We start from the raw sequence: 13,243 nt of genomic DNA, 5'->3' as shown, positions 1-13,243 counted from the left end.
TTTCGTGACAAAGTGAACTACTGTACATATGGTAAAGCATTTGTTTTGACATGTTTTATGGTACAAAGTTAAAATAGAGTGGAGCATGAAGAATATAAAGTGAGATTAAAGACTGTTTCTGGTTTAAATAATAATGTCCTGTAGACTCAGCGTGTGAAAGTAAACTGGCGCGATCTTTAATCTTCCAAAGCCAGAGTGCTGTCATTACTGAGGAGGGATCTTTTATGGCTGATAGTGCAGAGATTAGCTGTGTTTCCTGCAGAGGTGGACAGTATAAGAAAATATATTTATTCAATTCCTGTCCTCAAGTAAAGAGGTATTTGTGCTTTACTTTCTCACTTTTTTGAATTGTTGCCATATGAATTACAAATAATACCAAAACAAATAAACCTTCCTGATGTTTTTTTTCCTGGATTTAGAAAAAAAAAAAGTTAGCCAACTTTTGCAAGCATTAAATTTAAGCAAACCTTCCATTCAGTCATTGTCAGTTTAATTTTGAACAGACATTTCACTTGTTTCACCTGTTGTCCAGAGGAGGTATTTCTGTTTTCAGCAGTGCAAATAAATACCTTTTACTCCTTGATAAGTTTGCTATAACATAAGGTTTAGTTCATCTAGCAAGTAACTTTGTTCTGTTTGTGTTTGTGTTCATGTTGCATGGTGAATTATTATTAAACATATATTGTAATTCATCTTCTTCTAAAATAGCATGACGCCCTTTAGCTCATGGAGCTTTGTATGATTTACTCCAAAGAAAAACCTTCTTATTGACCCTTTTTTCACACGTAATCAAACAATTCCAGTTTCACTGATATGACATTCTTTGAATGTTGGTCTCACAACAAGTTGTTCTTTATTGCTGACATTTTCACTTCTCCAGTTACCTGACCTTAACCAGACCATGACCTTTGACGTATGATATCATAAAACCCATATTTGAATTGTTCTTAATGATCATACGTGTCATTTTAAAGCACAGAACAAACACCTTTGGGATGAGGACTTGTTTGAAATGTTTATATTCTACTGCTGATACTGAAAGCCACTAGTTACAAGCTACACATACTCTTAATAAACAGGGTAATTCTTCACAAGTCCTTTAGATTTCGTGCCAACAACTCTGTACCGGGAAAAACTCTGAGAGCAGAACTTTTACTTATATCATGGACTCATAAAAAGATGGGCCCATACATATAAAAGGCTCCATCTCCTACCTACCAGCTGTGTTATGTGTAGCAAAAACAATCAAAAGTATAATATTGTAAGTATGTATTGTGTATAATTAGAAATTTTAAGACTTTGGCATACCTCAGTTGCAGCATAAAAAAGACGTGTACTCACAAAATACATTTGACAAATATAATCCCACAGAAAGTTTTTCATGTAGTGGTGTTAAGTAGTTAATCTGGCTACTACCACTACTTGTTTTCTGATGTTTGCTTTTCTTTTGACAGAACGGACGTTTGAAGACCATGAGAACCTTGTGGAGCCTCTCCTAGCCTGGACTAGAGACAGCGAGAACAAAGTCTTCTTTCAAGAACGCATGGAGAAAAATGAAGTTTTTAAAAACCCACAGGTTGGTCCCGTCATTGTGTGCACGTTTTTATACCTCTCTGAGTGATCAGAGGTGATGCGTGTGTCTTATCTCAGATATCCAACATTAGCCAGTTCATTATTCCTGGATTTGGTCCGTGCAGATTTCTCTCCACAGTGTTTCAGCTCAGCTCCATCTGGCTATCTTCACTGTTGAATCTGAATTATGAGCCGTCTTTCTTCCATGTAGGATGACCTCTTTCATTTATGTCCTCACTGTAATATATCAGACAAAACAGCTTCAGGCAAAAGACATCGAGATCTTGGCATGTTTGTTGATATAATGGGAGCCCTTTATAATCTCAGAGTGTTTAATGGATTCGGTCTGTTGGCAGAGACAAATAGCCGGGTCGGAAAAACCGGTGAGATATTCTCCTTTAAAAACTACTCCATCACGTCTTCCACTTCCCCCTCCCAAACAAAAGACAGATCTGTTTTATACAGTACGTCCCGCTCAATTTACAGTTTTAACTTCTGACATGAGCTACCAAAATAGAAATCCCTTCTGGGCTTTCTCTCACCACAATGAAAACATAGAAGCGGACTGTGAAATCAAATGAGCCCAGTCACACAGGGACAAAGAGCAGAGTTCAGGGGTTTCTGGAAGGTGATAATGGTTATTTCTTCTGCTCAGGATGCTGATAACCATTGTTTGTTCTGATATTTAAAATGGTGAAATTTAATTTCATTTTTCTATTTTCTGTTTTTTATGTAAAGATACGGTTGATTAATGGTGTCCTGAGTAGAGAATGAAGTCATGCTCTCTTTGCGTGTGTTGTAATCCAAGTTTCTACGTTCTTTGTTTTGGTAGCTGGGACGGCTGTACGGCTTCACATGCATGTTCGTGCATCTGAGTCCGGCGGTTTGCTAGCAGTGTCCAAGCATTCAATTCGAACTATCAAACTTAAGCTACCTAAAGCATATTTTACTTGACGTTTTAGGTAGCTAGAATTATTAGGATAGCTAATAAGCTAATGATTACATTACGTGGCTGTGGTTCATTCAGCAGATAGAAGAAATACCAAGTTGAATATGCAACTAACTCTCTACTGTCAATTTTCTGACCAACAAACTAATAGTTATAATGTCAACCTGTTCTCACCCCAACTCGTCACATACCAGCGTCGTCACTACCCCTTGGCGTTTCATACTAATGCACAAGGTACCCTTTAGTGGCTGCATGAGAAACTGCCAGACGCTCCCAAAAAAACAGGATGTATCAGTACACGCTTAAGTGTGATATTTGTTATTGGACATAATTTAGTCTGTCTACATGTCAATATATTTTAGCACTGTTTAGCTGTACATATTTCTAGTATAACATTGTGATAAATTTGAGAATTTATTGCCGTTGCAGCCATGCCAACAGTACAGTGGAGTAAAAATCCAAGTGCATCTGTGTAAACTGATGATCATAATGATGATGATGATCTCTGCTTGAAGTTGCAATTAGTTGTGAGCTATCTTGTATATTTAATCTTGGTGGTGAGGCTAAGATTAGTTATGATATTGCTCGTTAAAATAAAAACTTATGAGACCACTCAGTGTGAGCCAGTGAAACGTGCGTCAGAGACGCAACACTGTGTGACGCAGGAAGTAAGGCACCACCCCAAGTTTTAGGAAGTCCTAGCAGAAAGCCTTTTTAACACATGGTTAATGATGTGAAACGGTCATAGCTTTATTTCAATTTTGGGTTAGTTAGAAAACAGCTTGGTTAGGTTTAGGATGAGACCATGTCTGGGATTACAATAATTACATTACATATATTTTTGAAGTGACTTACAAGATGAAAGTCACATGACACAAGTCACATGATGCAGTTGGCATTATGTACCTTAGAACTTTTAATAATGTTGTGGTTTCACATGGGACTTGAACCCCTGTCTCCTGGGTGAAAATCCTCCTCCATGTGTGAACGTTGTCCTTCTCGTCTTGTCAACGTCTCGGTGCAGAGAGAAACTGGTGCTCCTGTGCTACATCTAGTGGTTCTGAATGTAGTATATAGCACTTTTAAGGTGTAAAAATAATTGATTTAACCTTGATCAACCAACCGACTGACTGACCAACAGCTGGACATTGTCACTGGTACAGCTACAGTGTTAGCATGGCTAAAAATGTCAACTATATTGTCAAATTGCTGTATAAGTATTACTATTGTCATTAATACACTGTATGTTTTATTCCTGCAGAAATTTTATCTATGGAAGAAGGATAAGAAAGCTCTCAAAGACATAAAAGACAAAGACAAGGAGTTATTAATACAGGTAAAATATACATACATAAGTGAATTATTTTCTTTAAAGTGACAGTTTTCCCCAGTGGGAGTTCCTCTCAGTGACCCCTCTCACCCCGTCTTCACCTCTGCAGGAGAACTTCTGTGGGACTTCCATCATCGTGCCGGATCTCGAGGCTGTGCTGTACCTCAAAGAAGACGGCAAGAAGTCCTGGAAGCAGCGGCTCTTCCAGCTGAGGGCCTCGGGAATTTATTACGTGCCCAAAGGGAAGACCAAGGTCAGGGATCAAAAGGAGTGACTATCAGCACACATCCAACAAATAATCCTCTAACCTAGCGTACATTCAGCTGGGCTCAAGCATGTTGGACAGCAGTGGTGAAAATCTGTCAGGTTTAGAGATATTTATGCAATGTCAACTGAAACCTCAAGAAATATAAGGTCTTAGTGTGTAGTTTCCTGCTTTATGAACCACTCTCTTGTTTCATGCAACACTGAACATAACTACAGCTCTTACTCCCTGCTGCATACCTACAGTACATTCACTTACTGTATATCTTACAGGAGCTCTTACTCCCAAACATACCATACATAACTGACATTATGCCCCTATTATTGCACTTGTAGTAAACCAAGAAATTGCAAAAATGAAATGAGTTTGTAATATACTTCTTTTTTTCTTTTCAGTCATCCCGTGACCTCGTCTGCTTTGTCCAGTTTGACAATGTTAATGTCTACTACGGGAAAGACTTTAAGAGCAAATACAAGGCCCCGACTGACTTCTGCTTTGTTCTGAAGGTAAGTTCAAGCTTTAAATTTGTCATCTTATCAGTTTAGTCTGCTTGACACACCCTTTCACTGTGGAGTTGATCAACAGAGAAGCTGCAACTTCCCCCAACTGTGATGCTACAGAAACATTCACAGTGACACAGCCTTACTAGTTGTTGTTAAAGAGAGAGTTCAGATTATTTGAAGTGTCTGAATGAGGTACTTATCCATGGTCAGTGTGTTACCTACAGCAAACGGTGCCTCCCCAGTTTGGAGAAGCAGAGACGAGAATCAGCCTAGAAGCTGAGCAATAAAGTGCTGTGGACAGGGTCGAGCAAAATGTAGTCTAAAAACAAAATCAGTATCAGTTTAAGTGTGTGCTATATTTAGAATATTGTCTTTTCATTTTAATTTATTTACGTGACTTATGTGACCATGATCACATGGTACGGAGCACAAACAGATGAACAAACGATGATGTAAGGCAGGACTGAAATACAACAAATGTCACGTACAAAAGAGGGAGCTTCTTCAAAAAAGCATCTGGTCTACAAATAACTTCTGGCTTATCTGACAGTGGGCAGCTCAAATAATGCTTTGGTAGATACTTTTCTCTATAACTCATGATGCTTATGTTCTTACATTTAAATGTATATTTAACTGTGTTAAACGTTCTGAGCCAATAGTTATGCATTATTCAAGTTTAGTTTCTTTCCCTGCTATCAGCCAATGATTTTTTTAGCTGCCATACAGAGAGGGTAACTTCCCAGCTCTGCATAGATCATATTGTTGCAGGTTGTCATTTTGACTTTTGACGTTCAGGCTGTGCTTTATAAATTTAAGATTAAAAATTCTGCATTTTTTGTCGGGACAACGCTGCCATATATGTCTTTCTAAACCAACCAGACTCCACTGGCAAAATCAATAATTTTACCACACAGATCACAAAAGTTTCCTGGTCCACTGCTGCCTCAGTCAGTTAATTTGTTTGTGTTGTTGTGTGACTTCACTATTTTAAAAGTTTAGTTTGCATTCACTGAAGTCACACAATAACACAAAAAAACTAAGTGATGTAGGCAGCGGTGACCCAGCAACTCTGTTCTGCAAGGTAAAATTACTGTTTTTGCCAGTGGAGTTTGGTTGATTTGGAGCGAGCGATATTTGGCTTATATACAGTAGGTAATACGCTGACTATAGTTAAGTACCTCATACAATCCCTCTTCAAATAATCTGAACTATCACTTTAAGGGGCATATAATACATATTATGTTGCATGGCAGAAGAGATATCAATGCGGAATTGATTGTTATGCGGTGGTGTCTGCGTATTTGATCAGTTAAACACAGCTGCTTAACTGGAAATGTGAAATGCAATAAATAGTGTCATTTGAAGAAGTGAAAGGAGACGGTTTCATCCAGTTCAGCTGAAAGTAGAGAATGAGTGAACAAGATTACTTTTTAAGCAGTTCCTAATATTTCTTTGAATAAGTGATTGTAAAAGCACCATGCGTTTAATTAAAACTTTAAAAATGAGAATATTAACAATAGTGGGAGGTACCTGCAGGACTCATTTACGAGCAAGAAATGCTGACTGACGTGAAAAAAGCAAGAATTAGATGAATTGGTGGTCAGTGTTAAAGGGATGTGAAAGTCCACTTTCTTTCTTTCTTTTCCTCTATCCTGTTTGGGAAATACCAGAATCAGCAGATACCATTAGACTAGTTGTTGAGGATCAAAGGAAAAAGAGCTTAGAGAGGCAAAGAAACTGAATTACCCTCCAGTGAAAGACAGAGTCCTCAAGGTTTGAGCCGAAGGGAGGAGACGGTAAGGTGCTGCCGGCCAAGGGCAACGGGAAATGACCTGTCAGAGTGGACATTTTGGAAGTTCTGGCCAGGTTTCACGTGTCCTTGGTTAGGAATCTTGCAGTAAAAGCTGCTTTAGTCGTGGTAGATCGTATTTAGATGACACAATAATAAGTGAAGCTATTTTTGGCTTCGATTAGGGTGTGTTTTGACACATTGGTGGGGTGTTTATAGGCCGCTAAACACAGCAGCAATGCAAGAGCAATTTCGCTCCATGATTTAGATGTTCTATATTCAGGAGATGCCCAAGGCCATCGCTAATACCATCCTCATTATGTACAACTGATATCATGACATTATGGGGGAAGTCAACTTCCTCCTCAGGGGAAAACAATTGACTGGGATTAATGTCAGATCCGTAGAGTATGAACTGCACTGCACTGCAAATATTTGTGCAATCAAAGAAAAGAGAAAGGATAGTATAGACTTACTGACATAAATCCAACAATTAAGACTATTTGAGCATCAAACATCTCATATTTCCTAAATTACACTGGATTACAGGATGCACTCAGTGGTACACACATTTGACTTTTAGTCCTCTGGTTTCTTATGTGTGTGCTCATGATCAAAAATGCTGACTGGACTCTTCCACACAACAGGAATTGAGAATACTGTATATCATCCATTTAACTGGTGTTGACTGTTACACTCTGGACTCTTATGAACTCACTCTGCCCCCTTGTGGTGCACTGCGATAGGGGAACTCCACTGATTTTACACATCCAAGTCTGTTTGAGCACAACTGCACATGCATAAAATGTATAAATTGCCTTAACTGATGTCACTTGAGGCAGCATTCATTGGGTTTGAAAATGAAAATAATCTGCAGGTGTGTAGTTAGAAAGAAGTGAAGTTACCAAACCTCATCTCAGCTGGAGGCCAGTGACTCAAGGCTGCATTCGCAGCTACTTGCATAACACAAATCTCCAACCAAACTGTTGGCAGTTCAGCTGCATTGTGGGAAATTAATCGGGCCAATTATCTGGCATTCGATTTAATTGGCATCTGCTGGTCCCTGCTCTCACGAAGCCAATTAGCAAAAATGTCTACAGATTCATATGCAGAGAGTCTTGCCAGTGTTGCCGCTGTAGATCAATGTTAGCACTCCACTTATGAGTTTTGGGATGGTGGTGAAAAAGTTTGTTTGGACTCTGCTTATACACATATATATATATGTTTATATGTTAGCGTTGTGGTCTGGTGTTGCCCAAAAACAGCACATTTGGAATCAAAAAGAAACTGAATTTTGAGAGTATGAGATACTTCTGAGTGAAACAAGAGAGGCAGGTGGGACATAACTGGATTTGATTTTGCATGTCATAACCCGATGTATCATGCTGCTAGTTCTGCTTAGCCCTGTGCTGCTAAAAGCTGAAGATTGATTGATGGGTGGCTGTCAGGACATTATTGGTTCAAACTGTGCAACCAACATAAACACAAGCTGATTGTATTTAAGACTACAGAGAAATCAAGGTGTTTTTTGCATATACTGTTAAATTAGTACCCAATATGACTGAGGATGTGATCCAAAAGTGTTAAAAAGGTATTTTTCATCTCATCTTCTGTGTGAGTTATACTGAAAGCCTGGAAAGATTTTTCATAATGCTAGGTAAAGAAAACAAGATTTCCTTAATCCTCTTCCAGTCTGTGTGGTACAAATCCTGCAAAGTAATTGGACAATAACCAGAGCGTGTCATTAACAGGTTAGATTAGTAAAAAACCTACTCTGTTAAATTATTTTTTTCTGTATCTAAACATTTAAATTTTTTCTCCACAGCATCCTCAGATTCAAAAAGAGTCTCAGTACATCAAGTACCTCTGCTGTGATGATGCCTGGACCATGAACCTTTGGGTAACTGGAATACGTATAGCAAAGGTAAACATAACTCTCAGTTCTGCGTTTAATAAGAGGAAATAATGTCCACGAGAGCAGACGTCATGCTCTGTTGTGTTTCTTTCACTTGCAGTACGGTGTGTCGCTGTATGACAACTACAAAACAGCTGAGAAGAAGGCTGCTGTCAGCTCCGTGTGGACGAACCGCAGCACGCCAGCGGGCTCCAATCAATCAACGCCCACGCCCACCATCAAAGGTAGCACGACACACGAGCTGCCCTCGCTGAGTGTTTCTGTGATGTAAAACAAGACAGATGTGGTGATTTTCCTTGTACAGTTTGTTCACTCATGATGTTTCTCCTTCTCTGTTAGCTAAATCACCAAACCAGGCCAACGGTCACGCTCCAAAGCCCCAACCAGGACCAGTTCCTCAGGTACAAAGCGCTTTATATGTTTCATGTGCTGATTATTACTCTTTAATCTATAAAATATTAGAAAACAGTGAAAAATGCCCATCATGGTTTCCCAAATCCCAAGGTTGTATTTGGCCAGGACAAATTCAAAATTTATTTAATGTTGCTGCAAATTGAATAATAATTAATTATTTGAGTTAATTAATTGACTGTTGCCTAAAAAAAAAAGGATAAATGGGAAAAGAACTGAAACTTATTTTAATCTGCAATTTTTTTCATAATCAACTCATCATTTTAGTTTTTTTTTAAGTAAAAATACCAAATACTTTTTTGGTATCAGCTTCTCCAGTGTGTATTTTGTATTTTCTGCTGGACTTAACATTTTATAGACTATAATGATTTATTGATTAAATGCTTGGCTGAACTGAAGTAAACACAACTGACAGAAGTTAAATCAGGGTCTCAAAACATTGTGTTTTGTTTACCTACAACAATGATAACCTGATTAATTGATTGTTGGAGTCATTAAAAAACAAAGAAATTCTCTGACTTAAGCTTCTCAAATGTGAATATTTTCTGGTTTCATTACTACTTAATCAGTAATGAAAATAATTATTAGTTGCAGCACTAACCTACAGTACCAAATTAAATTGTTCTTTCCAGGACACTAAACAGTTTCAGACCCAGAAAATAAAAAAAAATCTCACATTTCAGAATGTAGAATGTGTGGATTTATTGTTGCATTTTCATTAAGTTGGAAGAATTGCTGCTAAAAACAAAGAAGCAGAAGCTGAGATATCTTGACTTTCTGGCCTACATTTCCCATAATGCCATAAATATCATCATTTATGACAGACCTTCCCCACCTGATGAATAACCTCTGATTGGTTTTTGATGACGCGTATCATTTTGTTATTCTCTGTCTTCTCAGGACTTTGGAAATCTCCCACCTCCTCCACCGATGACTGAGATCCTCCCCCCTCCCCCTCCAGACCCCGTCCTCCCTCCTCCACCACCTCCTCTGGCTGCCAGTGGTTCCCCTAAACCTGCCACCCCCCAGCGTCACCTTCCAACCAACTTCCCTCCACCTCCGCCTGCAATGGACAACCTCCCTCCTCCACCGCCGCCCCCACCCATCGACGATGCCTCAGAGGCGCCGCCAGACTTCCTTCCACCCCCTCCACCTGCCGCTGGCTTCGGTTCACTGCCACCTCCTCCTCCACCTGTGAGCTCCCTCCCACCACCGCCTCCTCCAGCTAGTTTCAGAGGTATGGACCAGTCTCTGCCTCCTCCTCCACCAGATCCACAGTTTTTACCACCGCCTCCACCTGACCCAGTGTTCACAGGGGCTGGAGGAGCACCACCTCCACCTCCTCCACCACCACCACCTGCCGCCGCACCTCCACCTGCAGGTGCCCCAAGAGCAGCGGTGAGGCCAGCGGGCTCGCTGAGGAAGCTGCCTCCCGCTCCGCCAAAGAGGACTACACCAATGCTGCATGGAGGTGAAGGAGGAGGAGGAGACTTGATGTCAGAACTGATGATGGCCATGAACAAGAAGCGTGGCAATCAATAGCCTCAGCAAGGAATTTATAAATACAGAACGAACTACGCCCATACAATGATCAAACAGACTTCATCTCCTCCAGAAAGCAGACACAGATCTGTCCTTTCTTTCTTTCTTTTTTTTTTTTAAACGGCTTTTCCAAGACATAATGTTGCATGAATCAAGTGAGAGGGTGATTATACTTAAAGCGAATTCCAGTATTTTAAACCTGGGCCCTATTTCTTTTACATATTTGGCTTTTTAAATGACTAATGGATACAGAAACTTTTGAAACAGGTCCAGTAGATCGCCTCAAGTGACGGACCCCATAGCTGAGCTGAACATGTATTTCATTGTGGCTCACAAGAGTGTCTGTACACTCAGGATAATAATATAGATGATCAAACTAAAATAAAAGACCCATGCCCTTAAAGTGCTTGTTTTTGTCACTGAGAGGCTCAGATTGTTGTTGCAGGTTTAGTCCTGCGAAATATGTCTGAGCCTGTCAGTGGCAAAAAAAAAAATAGCACTTTTAGTGACGCAAGTCGATGGGCGTATTTGCCTTCAAGGATTTTTTTGGAAAAGGGCTGAGTAATATAGCTGTTTTATTTTATTTAAATTTTAGTCGCTACTGATAATTATTTATAATTTTTAATCACCTATTTTCAGTAAAGACCAAAAAAAGATTCATTCAGTGCATTTAAACTGTTCAACTTTTTTTTTTTTAAACAACTTTCTCGCTATTGCTTGTCTTTTGACTATAAATATCACTATTGTTTTATTGCCCTGGCCTATGTTGTAGCCCCAAAACATGTAGAAATAGGACCCAGGTAGAAAACAAAACAAAACAGAATTACCCTTTAAGACCAAAGACTTAAAATTTATATATAAGATCTATTTTGTAAAGTGTTTGCTGGAAAAAAACATGATGCAACATCTGCTGAAATGTATTGTTTTGTACAGTACTGCTGTTGACATACTTCAACGAGAAACTTTCATAGTTGTATATATATACTGTCACATGTTTGCATGGAGGACTGTAAATACTATAAAAACACCAGTTAGTTACTTGGGCATATATAATGTTACTGTAGCTTTCAAATATTGCCTGAATAAATCCTTCAAGTTCCTGTTGGCATTATAAAATAACTGGACCACTTTTTTTTATTGCACTGATTTATCATGTTTTCTTCCTGTCATGTCAGTACAACCTGCTGCCACTGGCTATTTAAAAAAAAAAAAACAGATCACATTGAAAATACTAAACAGAACACAACCTTCCCACCTGTAAACAGGAGGGTCAACTATCTCCCCAATTACTCCCTCTGTGCCCTTAATCCTGATACCTCCTCCAAATTACTGTGTCATTAACTTAAGATAGTGTCCAAAAAGCTTTCTCATTTTGGTCTTGATGGTGTCCAGACCATCCTTACACCAGAGTCTCCTCAATGTATTCCATTGTTTTTTTGTTTTTTCTCAGATCATCAAAGCGCCTCTGCACCCTGTTGCAATCAATCCTCAAGATTAGATAGGTTGGTCTTACTTCAGTATTTTTCTCCCAGATTGATTCAGGAGGAACAGCTGACCTTTAACCTCTGAGCCCACAGTGGAGGTCTTGCTGCATAGCCCACCTCCTCTGCAGTCTCTTGTGTAACAAAGGGAGAGGACAGGATGCGGTGCAGCAGCTCCACCTAGTGGGGAGAAAACAGAAGACACTCGGTTAAAATCAACTTGACACAGGAAATCATATTAAACACTTTAATATCAGTTAAATATAAACACACACCTCAGAGAAATCATTAATCTCAGCTTTCCTTATAGCAGATTCTGCCATCCAGTTCCTCAACACATATCGAGGATTCACATCTGTAAGATATTTTACACCATTAGACAAAATCTAAGAAAAGCATCACATTTTGGAAATTGTAAATAAATTCCCTCTTATATGTTGATTTCAAGCATGATGCCATAATACTTAATATTTAATGATCAAATCAAGGCTTCTATAAAGATTTGATGGCTCACTTTTCATTCTGTGTTGACGACCCAAATCAGTGTCATTTTCTTGCCTGAACAGAGAAAAAAAGCTTAAAAATCAAATTCTACTTTGATCAAATCTGAAAACAACAACAAACAAATGTTATGAGACAAAATGGAAGTGAGAGAGTAAAGAAAGTGTTTTCAAAAAACTGACTTCAGGTGAACATTTCAGAGAAATTTGGGTTTGCAAACTAACTTGGTATTACACCTTTTCCCCGTATATGTTATTTACTGGAAACCAGTATTAAACAAATGTCAAATATAAAGGACAAAACTGTGTTCCAAAATAATTTCCCCCCCTTTTTTAGTGTGTTACAACAGAGAAATACAACGGCACCTTCATCCAACCCCCTGACCCATCTCAATCTCTCAGAAAGAGACAGAAAAGAAAAAGTCACAGAAAAAGCCGATAAAATGAACTACATCATGGCGGGAAGCACAATAAACAGGATGTTGGCATTACATCTTCTTGCTTACCTGCTGAGCCGGAGCAGGTACATGTTGAGCCAATCAGAGAAGAGCTTGTGGGAGGACAAGTCTTTAAGCGCCCACATCTGCAAAATAAAAACATGATAAAAAAAATCATGAAAAGGATGCCTTTAAATCAAAATAGATACACTGGATGTGCAATTTCTGCTGTCACAGCAGCAGCATTTTGTATTTCAGTTATCTGCAAACTAAAAGAACTGATTCATTATTTAATTCACCATTAGAGATGATCCACCGTTTTTACAGCAGCCATTTTGACACAAAATGGTATGATACACTGGTTCCATTCCATTCAGGTCAAACAGATTCAGGGTGCTGCTATTGTGGATGCTAAGCTAAATGGAACAGCTGTAAACACAGGCTATGATACATTTCAATTTTTACAATTGGAGAATGTAAGAATCACTTTGGACCTAAAACAATTATGAATAAAAATATGAACTATTTTTCCTGTCCATGTAATTTTTG

At 38.9% G+C, this 13,243-nt stretch overlaps 2 protein-coding genes and 1 long non-coding RNA gene across 3 annotated transcripts in view; 1 reads left to right on the top strand and 2 right to left on the bottom strand.

Annotated features, from left to right (window-relative positions):
• The window catches only part of apbb1ip (amyloid beta (A4) precursor protein-binding, family B, member 1 interacting protein), a 32,155-nt gene extending 21,600 nt beyond the window's left edge, over positions 1 to 10,555 (top strand). The window contains exons 7-14 of the mRNA XM_084746828.1: positions 1,455 to 1,576; positions 3,783 to 3,857; positions 3,961 to 4,104; positions 4,512 to 4,622; positions 8,234 to 8,332; positions 8,424 to 8,547; positions 8,663 to 8,724; positions 9,635 to 10,555. Coding sequence (XP_084602954.1) covers positions 1,455 to 1,576; positions 3,783 to 3,857; positions 3,961 to 4,104; positions 4,512 to 4,622; positions 8,234 to 8,332; positions 8,424 to 8,547; positions 8,663 to 8,724; positions 9,635 to 10,276 — 1,379 coding nt within the window. The 3' untranslated portion in view covers positions 10,277 to 10,555. The remainder of the gene's footprint in view (positions 1 to 1,454; positions 1,577 to 3,782; positions 3,858 to 3,960; positions 4,105 to 4,511; positions 4,623 to 8,233; positions 8,333 to 8,423; positions 8,548 to 8,662; positions 8,725 to 9,634) is intronic.
• Positions 1,560 to 4,009, bottom strand: LOC146307750 (uncharacterized). The gene is made up of 2 exons (XR_014772690.1): positions 3,873 to 4,009; positions 1,560 to 1,809 (listed from the first exon to the last, which is right to left on the bottom strand). It is a non-coding gene; the product is annotated as an uncharacterized LOC146307750 (long non-coding RNA).
• Positions 10,556 to 11,776: 1,221 nt separating the features above from the next.
• LOC146307748 (uncharacterized) overlaps positions 11,777 to 13,243 on the bottom strand; it is a 29,636-nt gene continuing 28,169 nt past the window's right edge. Inside the window, exons 17-20 of the mRNA XM_084746829.1 lie at positions 12,764 to 12,840; positions 12,272 to 12,315; positions 12,033 to 12,112; positions 11,777 to 11,937 (exon numbers count right to left, since the gene is read on the bottom strand). Coding sequence (XP_084602955.1) covers positions 11,815 to 11,937; positions 12,033 to 12,112; positions 12,272 to 12,315; positions 12,764 to 12,840 — 324 coding nt within the window. The 3' untranslated portion in view covers positions 11,777 to 11,814. The remainder of the gene's footprint in view (positions 11,938 to 12,032; positions 12,113 to 12,271; positions 12,316 to 12,763; positions 12,841 to 13,243) is intronic.

The sequence above is a fragment of the Lutjanus erythropterus genome, chromosome 21 (assembly GCF_056507025.1).
Source record: "Lutjanus erythropterus isolate fLutEry1 chromosome 21, fLutEry1.hap2, whole genome shotgun sequence".
Taxonomy (NCBI): domain Eukaryota; kingdom Metazoa; phylum Chordata; class Actinopteri; order Lutjaniformes; family Lutjanidae; genus Lutjanus; species Lutjanus erythropterus.
This window is presented reverse-complemented; position numbering and strand designations above follow the sequence as displayed.